Consider the following 19468-nt stretch of genomic DNA (forward strand, 5'->3'; position numbering starts at 1 on the left):
CACAAGGTTAATAAAGGCTTTAATTTCACACACAGAAAACTCTATGCATAATTTAAAAAGGAAACAAAAACCGTACAGGGTACAGAGGAACAGTTCTGCTAAAACACAGATAAAGTGCCGCTCCATACAAAACAACATAAAGAATCAGAATCAAAAGTCACTCTGAACACAAAGAAAATCACCTCACAAATAATGTGGCCAAAGCTGCCAGCAAACCTAGTAGAGGCTCAACTAGGCAAAATGTAGGAAGCTTACTTCTGTTTTCCTCTCCGTAGCATAAATAAACAACACTGACAATAGGCCAGAGAAGATGGGGATGGAAGGAAAAGAGGGGGAGGGAAACCTAAAGACGAGAGGAGTGTACAACCACTGTGTCTCACTCTTCCACCCATTCTGTTCTTAAAACAGACCAGTTCAGATGACTGCTCCTCTGTTTTGGCATTGGACCTAACGAACTCCAGTCCTGCTGCAGACCCTCATCCACTCTATTCTGACACCAGTGGACACGCCTCTACTTCAAACCTCTGCACTTTAAGTCCAAATTACTGAAATCAACTGCTTGTATTCATACTGGCACATTTTTTACTAAAAACTTCAAAACCTCAGACACATAGCACACATGGAAAGGAAAACACTAATTGTGTGTAAATATGATACAACAAAAGAGACTGCCTGAAGTTTAGTAATCAAATCATGCCATAAAGAAGTCAGTGGTCATGGTGAGACACAGCAAAAGAAATCTGTCACAAAACTCTCAAGGCCTAACAAACTATAGTTTGCCAATAAAATAAATATATATATATATATTTTTTCAGATGTTAATAAGACATTGGTAGAGACAAAATTAGAATTCTGAAGTAATGCATTAGAAAGATGTTAGAGGGCAGAAATCTGTTTAGTTCTTGCACACACTTAAAGAGCATTACTCGGTGTAAAGCAAGATGGGGAGGAGGAAAAAGATGTTTCTGTTTTGGGGGGGACACTTTTATGTGACTTGCATCTAGTACTGGGTGTTGATTTTTCTAAAAATCTCCAGGTATACACCAGATCCACATGTACTTGGAGATCCAGCTCTGTTTCCCTGATTTAAAATAAAAGGGCAAAAATGGTTGGATGAGTAAGAGCAGCCACTGTAGTCGATTTAGAGTACAGAGAAGAAAGAGGAAGAAGGGTAATATTTGTATTTGTTTTAATATTATCTCTGTTCAGTAGATCACAAATGAGTTTACAAACTACCATTTTTTCCTGTATGTTTTCAACGCCCATGCTCTCTCTACGCTCATAATGCTCCACTACATATGAGATACTGCCAAGAACCTCTTTAATTTAGGTGTTTCCGAATAATTTTCATTATACAACTAGCTGTACATGTGTAGAGCTATATTTATAGTTACATAATGGTAACTGCAATATGGAAGAATAGGTAAATTCATGAATTCACTTGCTGAGGTTGTAATTCTTAAAGTTTCTCTTTTAGAAGAATTTTACACTTGATCAACGAGAGAAATAAAGAAATGTCTGGTCTAGTATTTGCCTCCCAGAGTTAATGAACTGATCTTTAAGTATCGCTGCATACTTCTTAAAATGTAAACACATTTACATTTGTTATTGAGCCAGTAAGTTAGGCCTGAAATTAACAGACCATGGCAAGTAAACAAGTAGCTCTTGGAATCAAAATATAAATAGAAGAATAATTCATGGACTTGCTTCTTATTCTATACTGCTGAAACAGAACCTTTGAGTCTGTACACATAAATATATTCCCTACAAAACAGAATCTATCTCCTTATAGGCCTAAATTATAGTCAGGGCTTCTAAAGTGATAGCAGCATCTGGGCACATGCAACTTTCCAATCCTCTGTAATAATGTTAGGTGATAATAATCAACAAGTTTGAATTTTAGTTTAGCTTTCCCTTCCAAAAAATTCCAATTAAGATCAGTTGTGTATAGAACTAAGAACTGTCAAGTTCCAATTCAAAGTCATTTAAAGTAATGTAACATATTTGGTATTTTCAATAGGAATATTAGTCATTGTGCAAGCTGCCTGGAACTGAAGCTCTCTGTCCCTAACTTGTCCCTTTTGGGCACCAACATGCCAAATGCCCCATTCCCCGATTCTGAGCAAACTGCACAAAAAATATTATCTACTTGTAATTTTTAAATACATACAGTCAGCTCAAAAAAACAACAAACTCCATCAACATGGTCCAGCTGAACTCTCCATGTGTAGTCATTAATCCTTCACTGAACCAAAATGAGAAAGTAACTCTGTAGTGAAAAGGGTAATAGTTGAAGGAGTGAAGGGAGAGAGGAAGGCTGACCAGGCCAAAACAATGGACAGACATCAAGGAAATTTCAAGTCCCAAACTTGCAAGTATATGAGCAGTGACATAACTCATCTACTTTTTTCAACTAATAATTCCTGCCTTAGACATGAAGAGCAAATCAAATTAGGTTCAAGCCAAGTGTACTTCTAAACCATACACACACAAAAGCTATGAAAAGCAAGTCAAACGAGGGTACTTCATGGGCAACCTAGGCTTATGGCATTATATCTATTTGTTTAAATGCCCTAAATGCACCCACTCATGTCAAATCATTCCCAATCATTTTTAACAGCATCTCTCAAAAGCTCTCATATGCAGACACAGAGAAGTAATAAACAGCTAAAGAATCTGATTATCACTTCACTCACGTATGAGAAAACCAGTTATTTTCAAGAAAAAAAAAAAAGGCTCCCCAGTGGAAATAAACAAAATTTTAAAAGCTAGTTTTTTAAACAAGTACTTTCCTCTGCTCTATACTACTCCTGCATATCCTACCACCGTACCACTTTGGAACGTTCACTACATTAACAGGTAGGTAAATGGTAGGAGACAAGGCTTTTATCAGTAGTTAAGCAAAAGTGCTGGGGCCATTTACAATTCAAAGATTCAATATTTTAGAATAGGTTACTATGTCAGAACACATCCAAGTTTCAGGAGTAGGGCTGGAGCTCTCTTAAGTCAATCTTCCAGAAAAGATGTTACATCTTCTGTTATGTTGGACTTAAAAATGAAAGAAAACGTTGAAGGTTTCATTTTGCTATACTTAACTCTGTGTGATCCTAATGATTCCTGGGCTCACAAAATTATTTTAGGAACAAAATTCTACTCTCAAACTCATTCTTTATATGGTTTCACAAGCTGCTTAACCAAGCTGGTTATGTCAGCTGAGTGACTAACATAGCACTTAATGTTGAACCCCATTTATCCTCAACCCAAAGCACCTAAAAAGTAAGATAATTATGCACCTTTGTTATTTGTTAGTTCTTGGAATTACCTAAACCAATCATATTTTAATTCTCATCCTTTTTTAAGGGCAAAGCCAGACAGCAAATGGTTATATGTTTAAGCTTTATCCTATAGCTCATGTGCTTAATTTCACCCTTGAAGCAGGGCTTCCAGCTTTAGTGGTCCAGAGTTTCATCTTTAACACAAGAATACTCCTTCTGACCTCTCTATGTATGGGAGACAGAGATGCTAGCATTCTTCATATTCTCTAGGTAATCTTGTAGGGGAGTCCCAATTGGGACATCACTTTCCTACCTCTTAAAGTTTTGGCTGCAGTCTGTTAGGGTAATGCTTGCTCCATGGAAGAATGACACAGAAGAAAAATAAAAGATTCTATCTTCACCATGGTAATAATATAGATGATATACAATGAAAATACTGTGTGAAGGAATCTCTTTAAAGAAAATACAAAGTGTACAATGAATACCAAACGTGGGAACATAACACATTCCAAAGCACCAACAATCCATTTCTTGGGACTGCACGTAAACAGCAAAAGCACTACAAATCCATGAAATAATTTTTTTAAAAAAAGCTCCTCAAGTCAGGTGGCAGAAATGTCCCTCCTTTGTCAGGAGGACAAACTGTCATTAGTGTAACATGGAGAGCTGGCTTTCCAGTGAACTTTACTAACAGGAAACACACATGAAAGATTACAGACTTGACTGAAACTACTCAAGGAACATAAAAGCTAAATGCCAAGTGATATGTATATCTTCACACATTTCTCAGGTGAATGGACTCTTTGACAACTTCATTTCGTCTCCAAACTGCTGTGCTATTAATTTTGAGCAGGCATACGCTGGTGGGCTATCCTAACTCTTTAAGGCTCCATTCATTCCACATATATGTGTGTGTATGTGTGTGTGTGTATGTACATATATATATATTTACAACATGTATTCCTAAGACAAAAGGAAGTGCCACTCTTGTAGGAGAAAAAAAGGATAGTCAGCTACAGATGTGAGACCAAAGTTTCCATAAAACAATTAATATGGAGCGTTCCGCATAATTGCAGTTTTCGTCTTTTGGTTTGGCCCTGAGCTGTTTGTTGCTCCCGCATCAAGTAGAGTTCTAAATTCTCCTCGGGCAGAGGAAAGAGAAGTGGGTGGCAGTAAGAGAAAATATGCAGTGCACACTGCCAACCCAGGAGTTTGTTCCTCATGAAGCCTGACGAGTGGTCTTTCCCACTTCCATGCTAAGTGCCTGAGAGGTCTTTTCTGTTTCCAGCAGCTCATCAAAGATCTCCCTTAAAATAAAACAAATAAAAAGTTAAATAGGAAATTCAGTGAACAGAGACAGAGGATAGACAGAAAATAAACATTGATAAAGGCTGCATAATCCCATGATGCCTAAATTTTATTAAATAAGCAGCTCATTCATTTTATTACCATCTTAACCCCATGTGCTGATTCTTAAAAATATTTAGGGGGGAATGGCAAAGCTACTAGCTTTGATAGAAATGCTATGTAGTTCCTATCCATATAACTCAGATCTTCTAGCTGATACAATGAAAGACCAAAAAGTTTTATGACCGGACAGCTTCCATCATAAAAAGATCTTAAGTTCTATACCTAGATTCTACTGTGTGAGTTAAGAGAAAAAATATTTTGGAAATATCAAGACATGAGTCCTAAGCAAAGACAATAAGAATCATATATCGTCAACCAATTAACTGATGGGAACATTTTATCCTTAAAGAAAAAAAAAAAATTCAAGTGATTTTTAGCCCACGGCTTCAGATCAGGCAAAGTTTCTTACTTGTGCATATAAAAGAAGATGTAACCACTTCGATCTCGATCACTCTGCACAGAAGCCTCTTGGATTTTAGATACCTCTAGGTCATTATAAGTAAACCAAGCCTGCTTCTTAATGTCGTACACATCACTAATGTAATGACCTGAAATAAATAAAATCTTAAAATTAAGGTTGTTTTTTTTAAAAAAAACGTATTGAAGGGGCTTCCCTGGTGGTGCAGTAGTTAAGAATCCTCCTGCCAGTGCAGGGGACACGGGTTCGAGCCCTGGTCCGGGAAGATGCCACATGCTGAGGAGCAACTAAGCCCGTGCACCACTACTACTGAGCCTGTGCTCTAGAGCCCGCGAACCACAACTACTGAGCCCGTGTGCCACAACTACTGAAGCTCGCGCACCTAGAGCCCACACTCCACAACAAGAGAAGCCACTGCAATGAGAAGCCCGCGCACTGCATCAAAGAGTAGCCCCCGTTCGCCGCATTAGAGAAAGCCTGTGCGCAGCAACGAAGACCCAACACAGCCAAAAATAAATAAATAAAATTATAAATAAATTTTTTTTTAAAGTATTGAATTTTTCTCAGGGACAGGAAGTTTCAGAAAGAGAAACAGCCAACCCCATTTCACCTTACTATACCAGGACAATTTTTTTGATAAATATATTTTGTTTAGGGACATTTGGGTCACATGTGAATAGAAAAATCAAAACAGTTGTACCTATTAACACAATTCACACTTAGTGTGATCAAAGAAAAGATTTCAAAGTTTTTCTTGATGGGTTTAACTTACACCTCACAAAGCTAGGCTCAGAGCAACCCAATAAGGAGTAAATGCTGGCTAGTCCATTTATAAAATGCTGAAATCCTAATGTCCATTTACCTGAAGAAGAAGTGCTACCAATGTGACTGACAACACTGATGAGCCGATAGGAATGAGGAAGATTTCCTGTCTGGAAAACAGAAGTGGGCATGACTTTCAACTCTTCATCTGAATACAAGCAAAACACTAATTTTAAATTTATTATCAAAGCTGACATGGCAAAGTTTCAATGTGTGGGGGGTTAGACTCAATAAAAAAACCCAGTGGTTGGTACTGTTCATATCCTTTGACCCAAGAAGGAAACAGTATATATATATATATAAAATTATTCACTGTAGCATTATCTATAAATACTGAAAATTTGGAACTAACAATACACTCAGTTATAGTTAAATGGTTACTGGTATATCAACTCAGTACAGTATTATTCAGTTATTTAAAGAAAAAATATGTGGGTCAGCAACATGTTAACTTGTTTTTCAAACTTACATGAACAAACATAATAACTATAGCTCTATAAAATAGATATGTTAATGGCTAAGTACTGAAAAACAGAATGGAAAAAATGAAAAGAGTTGCTGTGTTGCTGTAGGGATTATGGATGAACTTTTACATTTTAAATATTTTTTAAAATGCTATTAAAATATTATTAGCAGAAAAGTAAAACAAAACTAAAAAGTGATATTCATAGACTTCAGGCAGCACTATAAGATATAATTTTGGGAAGAAATATAGCTTACAGGTAAGCCAGAAACCATTAAAATGTTCAAAAACTTTGAAGCTGTAATTTATTTCTGGGAATTTCCTCAAAGAAGAAAATCCTAATATAGAAAACACTACAATCATATACAATTCCTCGATATGTTATTTATTATAATAAAAAAAACAACTTAAATGCTCAATGTTAACTAAAAATAAAATAAATAGCATGTTCATTGATGGAATACAGTATAGCCATTAAAAATAAAATGCTTATAGTCTTTAACAAGTTGGATAAAAACTGTACTTATTCTATGACTTTTTAAAAGCATACTTGGGGTACTTTGGGGTAGGGATGATAAAAGAATATATCAAATGCTAACAGTAGTTGTGTTAGAATAGTGGGATCCTGGGTAACTAAAATTACAAAAAATCTGGAAAATGGGAAAAAAGCAATTATTTAGGGTAAAAAAAGATTTCAAGTGCTCTAGTTAATGTCATCAACAGTTTTTATTGAGTAACAATCAACTATTTTTTTAGTATTTAACCTTAAAGATAAAATAGTTTTGGTAGAACTGAAGGTGATTTAATATACATATGACTTTGAGAACTATTACTAAGTTATTACCTTACATGCACATAAGGTGATCAGGATGTGTGGGTTTTTTGTTTTTGTTTTTTTCATTTTGTTTTGAATCTTCTGTGTAAGAAATGAGGAGCAAAGGCCAAGAGAAAGTGAAGATCATTTGATGACTGCCAAAGGGGCAGAAGGGTACCTGCAATGGACACTGACAGTGGGACCTTTGAAGATAAGGAACAACAGGAGTAGTACTGACAACTTGACCTACAAAGGGAATATAATGTCACCCACCTCAGCATTTCTTTTCAGTTCCTCAGCTTCAGCTTCTGTATACTCCATATCTAAAACATCCTCATTTCCAGAGTCCTCATCAGAGCCCAATGAATCCAGAAAAGAGTTGTTAAACTCTGAAGAATACAAAGTCTTGTAAAAGTTCTTGGAATAGACACAAAGAGATACAATTGGGAAGGTATAAAACAGCTTGAAGTACACATTTTATCATTCTAAGAAACATAAAACATATTATTATTAGGGTTCCAATTCACCCAGCTTACTCTAGGGAATAAAAATTCAGGCACCAGTTATCTGTAAAAGAAATGTTCCCTTTTGTTTTAAATATATTTATATGAAAGGGGATAATACTCTTTTAAGAAAGGAAAACAACTGAAAAAAAATTACAGATAATCCAATTTCACTGAATTCTCTATTATATAAACTATATATTAGATTTGACACACTTGGTGCATATTAGAGGTGCCACCAGCAAACATAAATTATCTGAGAGAAAAGAAACCATAAGAAGATCAACATCCTTTTATTTTCTTCAACATTAAATCATACTTTGAAATTTGACAAAAATAATAGAAATTCAACCTTAAACTCCTAAGTTTTACCTAAAATACTAAACAAACAAACAAATCCAAGGTCCAATTTTTCTCCTTAATAATGTGTTTCCACTGAAAGAATCCATCTTTACTAATGGCTTCAAATAAAGAATCCCAGGAGCATCTGTGCATAAATGACTCTGTTTTATTGAGTTGTTTAAAAGACATGAACACTCAAGAATGGGAAGAACAGGAAGAGACTACAGCATCAAAATTCTGGACTCTGGAATATAGAGGGGTGACTGACTTAGCAGACCTAAGAAAGTCAGACCTAAGCCAGTAATGGAAAAGTTGAGAACCAATCCAATTTATATCACAGAGTCCTCAAAAGACATACAACTTAGAAATAGCAGGTACCTCTAAAACTGGAGGCTAAGAAGAGGATAAAAATAAGGATTAGGTGGGGCTTCCCTGGTGGCGTGGTGGTTAAGAATCCGTCTGCCAGTGCAGGGGATATGGGTTCAATCCCTGGTCTGGGAAGATCCCACATGCCGCAGAGCAACTAAGACCATGTGCCACAACTACTGAGCCTGTGCGCTAGGGCCCGCGAGCCACAGCTACTGAGCCCACGTGCCTAGAGCCTGTGCTCCGCAACAAGAGAAGCCACCGCAATGAGAAGCCCGCGCACCACAACTAAGAGTAGCCCCTGCTCTCTGTGGCTAGAGAAAGCCCTCGCACAGCAATGAAGACCTAACACAGCCAAAAATTTTAAAAAATTAATTAAAAAAAAATAAGGATTAGGTGAAAGCTGTTTGAGTTACAGACTCCTAGATCCACTTCCTCTTACTTCATGCTGCTGGGCAATGACAGAAGTCGGCAGCTTTGTTCTCTGGAGAATTGGTAAACCAATCTCTGGATTGGAGGATTCCAGGCACAGGGGAGTACCATACTGAAAACAGGGGAGTAGGTGACAGTGTGCATATTGAAAGATGAATATAACTCCCATCCCCACCCCCAGCTCTATGCCTATACTTGGCTTCTAGAACTCTGGCAGCCACATCTTTTACCTGTAGGCAATGGCAAGAGACTAGAAAACTTTCTTTAGGAATCTTACCAGCCCAAAGGAAGGCCTAAAATATTAACATCATCCCCCAAAGAGTAAAACCCTGTAAAACTCAAAGTTGACAAGTCCTAGCTATTCATATACTCAGAGCTTCTAATCATCTTTTTAGTCCCCTACTTTTTTTTTTAAAACATCTTTATTGGAATATAATTGCTTTACAATGGTGCGTTAGTTTCTGCTAGTCCCCTACTCTTAATCGTGAGCTGACAGCCAAAGATTACTAGATAATTGAAAAAAGACTCTAACAAGGAATATAAAGACCATAATAAAAACACAGGACAGAGCAATCTGGAGAAAAGAGAATCTATTCAGGGAGATGGAAATGTCAAATAAACAAAAAAATGAACCATATTTAATATCCTCAGAGAGTTGAGATGGTATTACTTCTTTGAACCACCCGCACTCCAAAATCTTATAAAAAAGTAACAATCACAAAAACCAGTTCTTGAAAATTAGAAATATGATAGAAATAAAATACTAAAAAAAAGTTTGGAGTTGGTGATAATGTTGGAGAAACTTCCCAGGCAGTACAGCAAAATAAGAAAAAAATGGAAAACAGAGAGAAGAGATGAGAAAATTAAGAGGATCAGACTAGGTCGTCTGAATAATAAGAGTTTCAAAAAGAGAAAAGAGAAGAAGTAGAATGAAGGAAATCAGTGAAAATTTCTTAGAATTGAAGGACAAAAGTTTCTAGATTAAAATAATCCTCTAAGTGCCCAGCAGAAATGGATGAAACAGATACACATCAAGACACATCACTGTGAAACTTAATCACAATGGAAACAAAGAGAAGATCCTACAAGCTTTCAGAAAAAAAAGATGTCACATCAGAATAAAGAACAGCTTTAGACTTCTCATACAGCAACCCAGCAAACAAGACTTTTGTCATTGCGCAGCAGCATGAAGGTGGGGGGAAACAATTCTTTTACAATGATTGTAAACCCGGAATTCTATATTCAGACAAACTATCAGTCAAATACTGGGGCAGAAAGAAACTTTCAAGTCCTCCAAAAAATCTAAGTCACATCCCCTCTTCTTCAAGAAAACTACTGGGGATGTTCTCCATCAAAGCGTAAGTACACAAAGGATGAGAAAAGAGTCATAAAGGAAATGGGAGATTCGAACAAAAGAGCGAATCAGAGGGAATCCCCTGGAGAATGGTTAGGGAGATCTCAGGATATCTGTGCATGGATGTAGAGGGGAACCAGTCCAGACTGGAACAGTATGACTTGAGACAGCCATTCATCACCACCATTGTACCATCTTTTAAATCTGAGGACATAATGCCTAGGTGAGCCTAGCTTGAATTCTTATTTGTAACTGTCTCAACCATCTGCCAGTGAAATTCTTGCTCTCTCCACCACGCCCTGGTGTCTAGATCAGCCTAGAACACTCATTTTATACCAGCAAAATGTTTTGCTTTAATCTATTTCTCAGAGCCAGAGAAAGACCAGAGTGATCTTAGAAAATACAGAGTTAGCTCACTTCCCGTGACTACCTGTCCTGGTAGACTTCCAGCACATGGTCCATAAATTAGTTCTGCCAAATCCCCTGACTATGGTGAATTTTATGCTTCTGAATACTCATTCACGACTTTGCTCACTGGCTTCCCCAGAGTGAGCTCTTGTAAATTCACGAGGAAACTGCAGTCACATTATCTTCTCCTAGCAGTCTTAACAGTGGCAGTATTGCTCTGTCATACAGATAGATAGTCCTTGCTATTTAATTTTTCAAAATTAAAAAAATATATTGTTTAGGGCAGCTGTTCAGTTGATGCCGCGTGTCCTGGGCTGGTCTTGGAGGTGCCGCCAGGAGTTATTGGACTCTGTGAAGAACATCCCTGGATCTTGGGTTAAAAATCTGTATTCTAGGGCTTCCCTGGTGGCGCAGTGGTTGAGAGCCCGCCTGGCGATGCAGGGGACACGGGTTCGTGCCCCGGTCCGGGATGATCCCACATGCCGCAGAGCAGCTGGGCCCGTGAGCCATGGCCGCTGAGCCTGCGCATCCGGAGCCTGTGCTCCGCAATGGGAGAGGCCACAACAGTGAGAGGCCCGTGTACCGCAAAAAAAAAAAAAAAAAAAAAAAAAAAAATCTGTATTCTAATCTGAACTGTGGGAAGAAGGGATGGTTGGTGATATTCCTACTTGAAGGACATCATGTTTTCCAGACTAGCACATGACATGTGCAGACTGTTGCTGTCCTTCACCATGGAATTCATTCTTTAGTGGCTTCTGCTATTGGGTTGGCCAAAAAGTTTGCAAGATGGTACGGAAAAACTTGAATGAACTTTTTGGCCAACCCAATACATCTGCTGCAACTAAAAACACAGTCCAAGGCCCTCCATCCTCTGATTATATTTTTGAATGGGAATCTAAATACGGTGCCCACAACTACCACCCTTTACCTGTAGCCCTGGAGAGAGGAAAAGGTATTTACATATGGGATGTAGAAGGCAGAAAATATTTTGACTTTCTGAGTGCTTACAGTGCTATCAACCAAGGGCACTGTCATCCAAAGACTGTGAATGCTGCGAAAAGTCAGGTGGATAAAGTGACCTTAACGTCTAGAGCTTTCTACAACAATGTGCCTGGTGAATACAAAGAGTATGTTACTAGGGCTTCCCTGGTAGCACAGTGGTTGAGAATCCATTTGCCAATGCAGGAGGACATGGGTTTGAGCCCTGTTCCAGGAAGATCCCACATGCCGTGGAGCAACTAATCCCATGTGCCACAACTACTGAGCCTGCACTCTAGAGCCCGCGAGCCACAACTACTGAAGCCTACGCGCCACAACTACTGAGGCCTGTACACCTAGAGCCTGTGCTCCACAACAAGAGAAGCCACCGCAATGAGAAGCCCAAGCTCTGCAACAGAGTAGCCCCCGCTCCTTGCAACTAGAGAAAGCCCAAGCCCAGCAACGAAGACCCAACGCAGCCAAAAAAATAAAAAAAGAGTATGTTACTAAACTTTTCAACTACCACAAAGTTCTTCCTATGATTACAGGGGTGGACGCTGGAGAGAGTGCTTACAAACTTGCTCGGAGATGGGGATATACTACTGTGAAGGGTATCCCAAAATACAAAGCAACGATCGTTTTTTGCAGCCAGAAACTTTTGGGGTAGAACATTGGCTGCAATCTCCAGTTCCACACACCCAACCAGTTACAATAGTTTTGGACCATTTATGTCAGGTTTTGAAATCACTCCATATAATGATCTGCCTGTTCTTGAGCGTGCACTTCAGGATCCAAATGTTGTGGTGTTCACGGTGGAACCAACTCAGGGTGAAGCAGGCGTTGCTGTTCTGGATCCAGGCTACCTTATGGGCGTGCAAGAGCTCTAAACCCAGCACCAGGTTCTGTTTATTGCTGATGAAATACAGACAGGATTGGCCAGAACTGGTAGATGGCTGGCTCTTGATCACGAAAATGTCAGACCTGATACAGTTCTTCTAGGAAAGGCACTTTCTGGTATACCCTGTATCCACAGTGTTGTATAATGATGAAATTATGTTGCCCATTAAACCAGGGGAACATGGTTCTATGTACGGTGGCAATCCACTAGGCTGCCGAGTGTCCATCACAGCCCTTACTGTGATGCCTGGAAGGTATGTCTGTGACTTCGAGATAATGGACTTCTGGCCAAGCCAAACCATGGTGATATCATCATGTTTGCACCTCCGCTTGTGATCGAAGAGGAGGAGATTCTGGAGGCTGTGGACATAATTACCAAGAACATCTTGCCTTTCTGAGGGTGGTGACAGTTGTGGTGCCTGGTAGCCAGCTGGAGACAGACAGTCAGTTGACATCCTGTAAAAAGCTCTGCATTTCTGTGCTTAATGCAGGCATATTCCACTCCCTTGTGGCAAGGGCTTTTTAAAAAATATATGTTTTCAGTTCATACATAATAGAATGACACTTATAAACGTGCAGTGTGCTGTGTAACATAACTAAAAGAATGTCCTGGCATCTTATATTCAATTAAGTGGTTTTTTGTGTGTGTGTGTGTGTGCTTTCTAAGGTGAGATGCCTCTCTCTCTATAGAAAGCCTTTTAATCAAGCCCCTCAGCATAATTTATATACGTTTTAATAATTTCCTTGCTGGTATACATGTTTATATTTGAAAAAGTTATATGAGGGTATTACACAGAAGACTTGCTTAACCTTATAAAGTTGAATCATAATCACCAAATTTTAGGAAGGATTAATGGTTAAGCTTACATAAAATCTACTAGATTTAAGTAAACTCCATATTGGCCAGCACCAGGATGTAGTCTATGAGTGTCATTATTTTGAATTAAGAATTAATGTTTAACATTCCCAGATTATGTTTTAAGTGTTTGATATAATTTGTAAAAAGTGTTTATTTTCAGTGTTTCTTTAAATTTAAAATAAAGCTCATATTTAAAATGTCAAAAAAGTATTGTTTAGGGATATGAATATGCATGGTAACATTTTTTTTTTAAAAAAAGGTAAGCTAATGATGAATACAAATGTTAGAATGGTGGTTTCCTTTGGGAGGGAGGGAAGGGAAGGCGTATACAGGTAACTACTAAGGTTCTGTATCTTTACCTGGGAGGTGTTCAAATTTGTTACTGTTATTAAAAATAACAAAAACATTTTATATGCTCTTCTGTGTGTGATACATTTCAGCATATTAAAAAAATGTAATTAATCTCCATACCTTGAAGACTTAACTCTGTAGCTCTTTTGAGGTCATCATCTTCTTTCTGTTCCCAAGCTTCCTAAAGGGATAAGAACAAAACTAAGGTATTTAAAGAAGTATTGATTAAACTTATTTAATGAGGATAAAATCCGCTGCTCTGAAAGTATTTGCTAATAATGTTTTCTATAATCTTATGGATGTTTGGAATATGACATCTTGAGGGATGTGGAGAAGTTCTTTACTTTTTCCAACACTGTCTTCCTAAAACAAAAACCTGGGGGTTAAAAAGGCTTAAATGCTATCTCTTCTAGTTAGTGATGCTTGGTTTGCCAACCAAAAGCCATTCAATGTGACATTATGATGTAATTCCCTTTTCTTCTAACATGTATGAGATACCTGGAACATAGCAGATACTTAGTGAATAGCTCTCTTTTCTTCCCCTGATTTACAGGATTTGCCAAGTACCTTGGTATAAATACTCCTACCATGGCCAATTTTAAGCTACCAATCTGACTCTGAATGCAGATTTGGGAAGTATGTATAGTGGGCTCTCCTAAGCTGACAGGGAGCTGGCTCTAGCACAGACCCTATGCCTATGACATCAAGATAAACAAAATTTCCGCAACATATTATTCATAGATTTCTATTTTTATTCTTGACAAATAAATCATAAACACGTAAAAGAAGCTTCGTAAACACTAAATGAATGCTGCTGACTGTTGCTTTTCTAATACATACGAGGTTTTCTTAGAAAAAAATTGTACCTCTGAAAATGTCTCAACTAGATAACTCATTATAAAAGGAATAGGAAAATGTTTACTACAAAAAAAAATTTCCCTCTCATTTTCAGAGGAAAGATAACTTACAAAGGATGCATAAGTAAAAAAGAAAAGTAAAATTGTTTTATACTTTTCTCAATTCTAGACTTGTTGTTAAAGTTACTTAAATGTATAAGAAGCTTAGAATGAGCTATTCTGCATTATAGTCCTGGGAGCAATAATACTGTGTTCAAGAAAGTTACAGAGGGCTTCCCTGGTGGCACAGTGGTTGAGAGTCCGCCTGCCGATGCAGGGGACACGGGTTCGTGCCCTGGTCCAGGAAGATCCCACATGCCGTGCAGCAGCTAGGCCCATGAGCCATGGCCACTGAGCCTGTGCGTCCAGAGCCTGTGCTCCACAATGGGAGAGGCCACAACAGGGAGAGGCCCGCGTACTGCAAGAAAGTTACAGAGGTGTTCTTTAAGAGGATATATGATTACTTAAATTTATCCAAGTATATAAAGTCTATGCTGAAACAAGAAGGTAAAGGACTCTCTTTTAGTAATTAATAGAATGATGCAGGTATACTAAACTAAAGAAACTTCATCTCATAATCTTGGGCTTCCCTGGTGGCGCAGTGGTTGAGAATCCGCCTGCCGATGCAGGGGACACGGGTTCGTGCCCCGGTCTGGGAAGATCCCATGTGCCGCGGAGCAGCTGGGCCCGTGAGCCATGGCTGCTGAGCCTGCGCGTCCGGAGCCTGTGCTCCGCAATGGGAGGTGCCACAACAGTGAGAGGCCGGCGTACCGCAAAAAAAAAAAGAAACTTCATCTCATAATCTTATCCTCATATCTGAGAAAAATAAGATAGGTTTAAATGGGTCAGCTGACAAGAAAAATATATGTCTTTTGTCTAAGAAAAGGAGGGTTGCTGAATTTTTTCTTTTTCTGCACTATAAGGAACTGCTGTTAAGAAACCAAACCATGGTCTTTTACACTAAGTTTTCTACAACAAATGATTACTATATATTATTTGTAAGATAGTTTGACATATACACATCTTGATGACAAGGCAACTAGGGAGGTACTTCTTATAAATATCAATAAAAGGATACAGAGCAGCTGGCTCTGAAACAGTTTTAAAGCAGGAGTTCTCAACCTTGGCTGCACATTAGAATCACTGGGGGAAGTTTTGTTTTTGTTTTTTTAAAAAACCCCTTATTTAAAAAAAAAAAGAAATCTAGATGCCAGACCACACTCCAGATCAATTACATCAGAATTTCTGAGGGGCAGAACAATCCAGGCATCACTATTTTTTTTAAAGCTCCCCAGATAATATTAATGTGCAGTTTAAATTAAGACCCAATATTCTAGTGACATTAGATTTCTTAATCTGATATTTGCAAACACTAAAATTGTGCATTCATTCTAGGGAGTCTTGGCAAATTTTTATTACTAACATGTACTGTATAGGATTAGACAACCATCAAAATATCACCTTTTAGTCAGATACCTCAGCTGACTGCAACAGTGCAAATCAACCAGCTTTGGCAAATATAAGCATAAAGAACTAAAAACTGAAGAATAGATTACTACATAAAGAAAAGAGCAGATAAATGTTAGTTTATGACTAAAATCTAAAATTTCAGACAATATTCCTGAGGATTTTATGTTCAAGTAATTCATTGGAAAGGATTCATATTGTGAGAAAATGACCAAAACAAACATTTTGCCTTAAAATATCAATGATAAAATCATCATGGTATACCGGCTGTTTCAACTGCTTGCAAAATAAAGTTGGACTAGGGATGATCTCTAACAACTCGTCTTACTTTAGTGTGCAATAAATTATAGTAATAGGAGGTAAACAACAAGACATTTTGTTGCATTTCGGTTTTTTAAAAAAGAAAAATGATCAATGTTTCTGTTTCAAACCCAAGGCAAAAGCCCCAAGTTTAGTTTGTTTTGGTGGCTCAGTGGTTCACCGTATGTAAATCACCTGGAATAATGCCTGACACATAGTGCTTAACAAATGTTTTTTACTATTATTATTGTTCTATTTCTTGGAAAAGACAGGTATGGAGAAAGTAGCAATATAAATATCTCTTACTTGCTCTTGAAGGCTCTGAGCCAATGCCTGCTGAAGCTCTTGTTCCTCCCTCTCACGCTCCATATCATACTGCTGGAGCCAATCAACCTCTCCTTGAGATCCTTCTGGAGTTTTGTTTTCTTTATTCTCATCACAGTCTTTAGTTATCTCGGTAAAACCGGCAGGATCTGAGGAAGCAGAACATAACATAACTGGGATATCCTCTTATAAACTGAACTCTCTGCACTAGAGTGACATGCACTGTTCAAAGAGTAATGTATCCTAACCTCAGACATAACCTGCTTGGGACACACAATCTCACCTTACTTCATATCTAGATCAGGGTTTCTCAATCTCAGCACTATTGACATTTTGGGTAGGACAATTTTTTGTTTGGTGCGGGGAGAGGTGGTGCCCTGTACACCATATAGTGTTTAGCAATATTCCTGACCTCTACCTACTACATGCCAGTAGCAACCCCACACTCCCCAGTTGTGACAACCAAAAGTGACATTGTCAGATGTTTCCTGGGGGACAAAACTGCCCTCGATTGAGAAACACTGACCTACAGCAATGGTTCTGAAACTTAAGCAATCATCAGAAACACTATGGTTAAGGATGGAGAAGAATAAGTAGCCGTATTCAAAGGTCATGTCACATGACCAAGTACTATGAATAAAGTATTGTTTAGGGTAAATGAAGTAAGAATTAGGATAGAATACTTAAACTAATTATTGAGATTTTCCCATTTATTACACTGTATGTCATATGAGCATTTTTACATTAATAATCAAATGAGCCTTGAACATATTCTAAATCAAAAGAGCTATATAAAATATGTAATAAACATCTCATGTACCATACAGGTATATGACAACATATATGTTTAAAACATTCACTGAAGGAGGTAAGAAAAAATGTTAACCTTTTATTTCTTTCTGTTCATTCTCAATTTCTAGATTATGGCTAGATGGAATAAATAATATAGGCATAATTTTGTTCTGGTTATCTGAATTTCATTATTTTTAATATAGGTAAGAGTGGAGAGAAGAGGAAGGAACCTCCTTCCCTCCCTCCCTTCTCAAACACTTTACCAAAGCAAAAATTTTCGTCTTAGTAAGTTAAGGAAGTTCTCATAAAAAGAATTCAACTGGTTAACAAGAACTACTTTACAGATTTATTTCACATGGATTGTTTCAAAATTAGTATGTGCTCTTTACCTGCCCGAATACTGCATTGTAACCATTTAAATGGTAGATAATTTTCTATAGCACAGACAACTCTGAAGCTTACAGCATCTTCTTGGTTTTAGACTCTAAGTCAGCAACTAGTCACCATTTTTTAATTGAACTGACTTGCTGACTGAGTATTTATCACTGAAACTAATTCTGAATGTTCATTAAAAGAGGAAAAGAAACTCAGGATATTATTAAGTACAAAAAGCAGTACAATTCCAATTAAAAAAGAATTATACTCCTCCATTCTTGGAGAAAGCCATTTTCCATAGCCTCCAAGGGGCAGCTCTGAGGTGTATAAGATCCCACCTGTCCCTCTGGCCTTAGCTTACTGGACCAGGAATGAATATCTGAAAGAATCAACCAATCAGACCACTTCTGGAAATTTGGAACCGTGACATTCAAAGTTAGTTGATGTTGAGCGTTTCAAGTGGAAGAAAGATTGGGGAGTTGAGGCTGCTATTTTAGGGCATAAGATGAGCATTATTTCTTTTATTATCAAAACATACTCATAAAAAGAAGGTGACAGAGGCACAATTTTTCTTAACCAATAATTTTCAGCACTCAATGTACTTCACACAATCCTAGAATTACACTAGCAATTAATCCATGTGATAGAAAACAGATGTAAGAAAGTTTACTTTGAGATGCTAAAAATCAATATACATCTGTCTTCAGGACAAGATTATCACATGGATACAAAAAACATTTCAGATCTAGGAACAAATATGACCATAAAATAAAATACACAGAGGGGAACCATGTGTTAAAACTCAAATATTCATATACTAAATATATCATCTGTCGCTTCTCCCACCCCAAATGGAAGCTGCTCCTTTCCTACATTCTATATTTCAGTCATTGGGATCACTGTCCACCCAGTTTAGTTGTTTTTTTTTTTTTTAAGATAGAAACCTGGGAGTCATTTTGATTTCTCATTTATCCCTTCACATTACATAAATTGTTATTTCCTAATTATCTTTCAAATCCATCAACAGTTTTTCTTTCTTTTTTTAAAAAATATTTATTTATTTATTTGGCTGTGCTGGGTCTTAGTTGTGGCATGTGGGATCTTTTTTTTTAGTTGCGGCATGCAGGATCTAGTTTCTTAACCAGGGATCGAACCCGGGCCCCCTGCACTGGGAATGCAGAGTCTTAACCACTGGACCACCTGGGAAGTCCCAACTGCTTTTCTTTTCAATGTCAAAACCTTGGCTTAGGGCACCATTAACTTTTGCTCTGGACTACTGCAATAACTGCCTAACATGTCTCATAAGATACTTTGGTTCTTCTCTAATTTATGTGCTACACTGCAGCCAGAAATGATCTTTTTCAAATATAAATCTTTATCAAATAATTTTTCGCTTAAAATTATTCAGTAACTTCCTAATGCTTTTGAAATAAAAGTCCAAACTCCTAAACATGGTTTTAGGCCATGTAAAAACTGGAGACTGCATAACTCTCAACTTTTTGCTTTTCCCCCTCAACACTATGTTCCAGCCATGCAGATCATTCTGAACTTTTGTAGGTCCACTAACTTACCATGGTCTTTTCTCATGTCTGGGCCTTTGCATACACTCTTCCCCTCCCTTT

At 37.7% G+C, this 19468-nt stretch overlaps 1 protein-coding gene and 1 pseudogene across 7 annotated transcripts in view; one reads left to right on the plus strand and one right to left on the minus strand.

The window, feature by feature from the left end:
• Positions 1–3664: 3664 nt before the first annotated feature.
• Positions 3665–19468, minus strand: part of USP37 (ubiquitin specific peptidase 37) — an 87189-nt gene continuing 71385 nt past the window's right edge. For 6 of the 7 annotated variants that reach the window (XM_067026877.1, XM_059052113.2, XM_067026878.1 and 3 more), the window contains 6 exons: positions 16662–16828; positions 13813–13873; positions 7476–7591; positions 5966–6035; positions 5095–5233; positions 3665–4582 (listed from right to left, as the gene is read on the minus strand). In XM_067026877.1, the coding sequence (XP_066882978.1) occupies positions 4495–4582; positions 5095–5233; positions 5966–6035; positions 7476–7591; positions 13813–13873; positions 16662–16828 (641 nt within the window). In that variant the 3' untranslated portion in view covers positions 3665–4494. Of the gene's footprint in view, positions 4583–5094; positions 5234–5965; positions 6036–7232; positions 7381–7475; positions 7592–13812; positions 13874–16661; positions 16829–19468 lie in introns of those variants that run through there. The other variant, XR_010839206.1, reaches the window with a different exon arrangement.
• LOC131750015 (ornithine aminotransferase, mitochondrial pseudogene) lies at positions 12106–12880 on the plus strand (annotated as a pseudogene).

Source organism: Kogia breviceps, chromosome 2, assembly GCF_026419965.1.
Source record: "Kogia breviceps isolate mKogBre1 chromosome 2, mKogBre1 haplotype 1, whole genome shotgun sequence".
NCBI lineage: Eukaryota > Metazoa > Chordata > Mammalia > Artiodactyla > Physeteridae > Kogia > Kogia breviceps.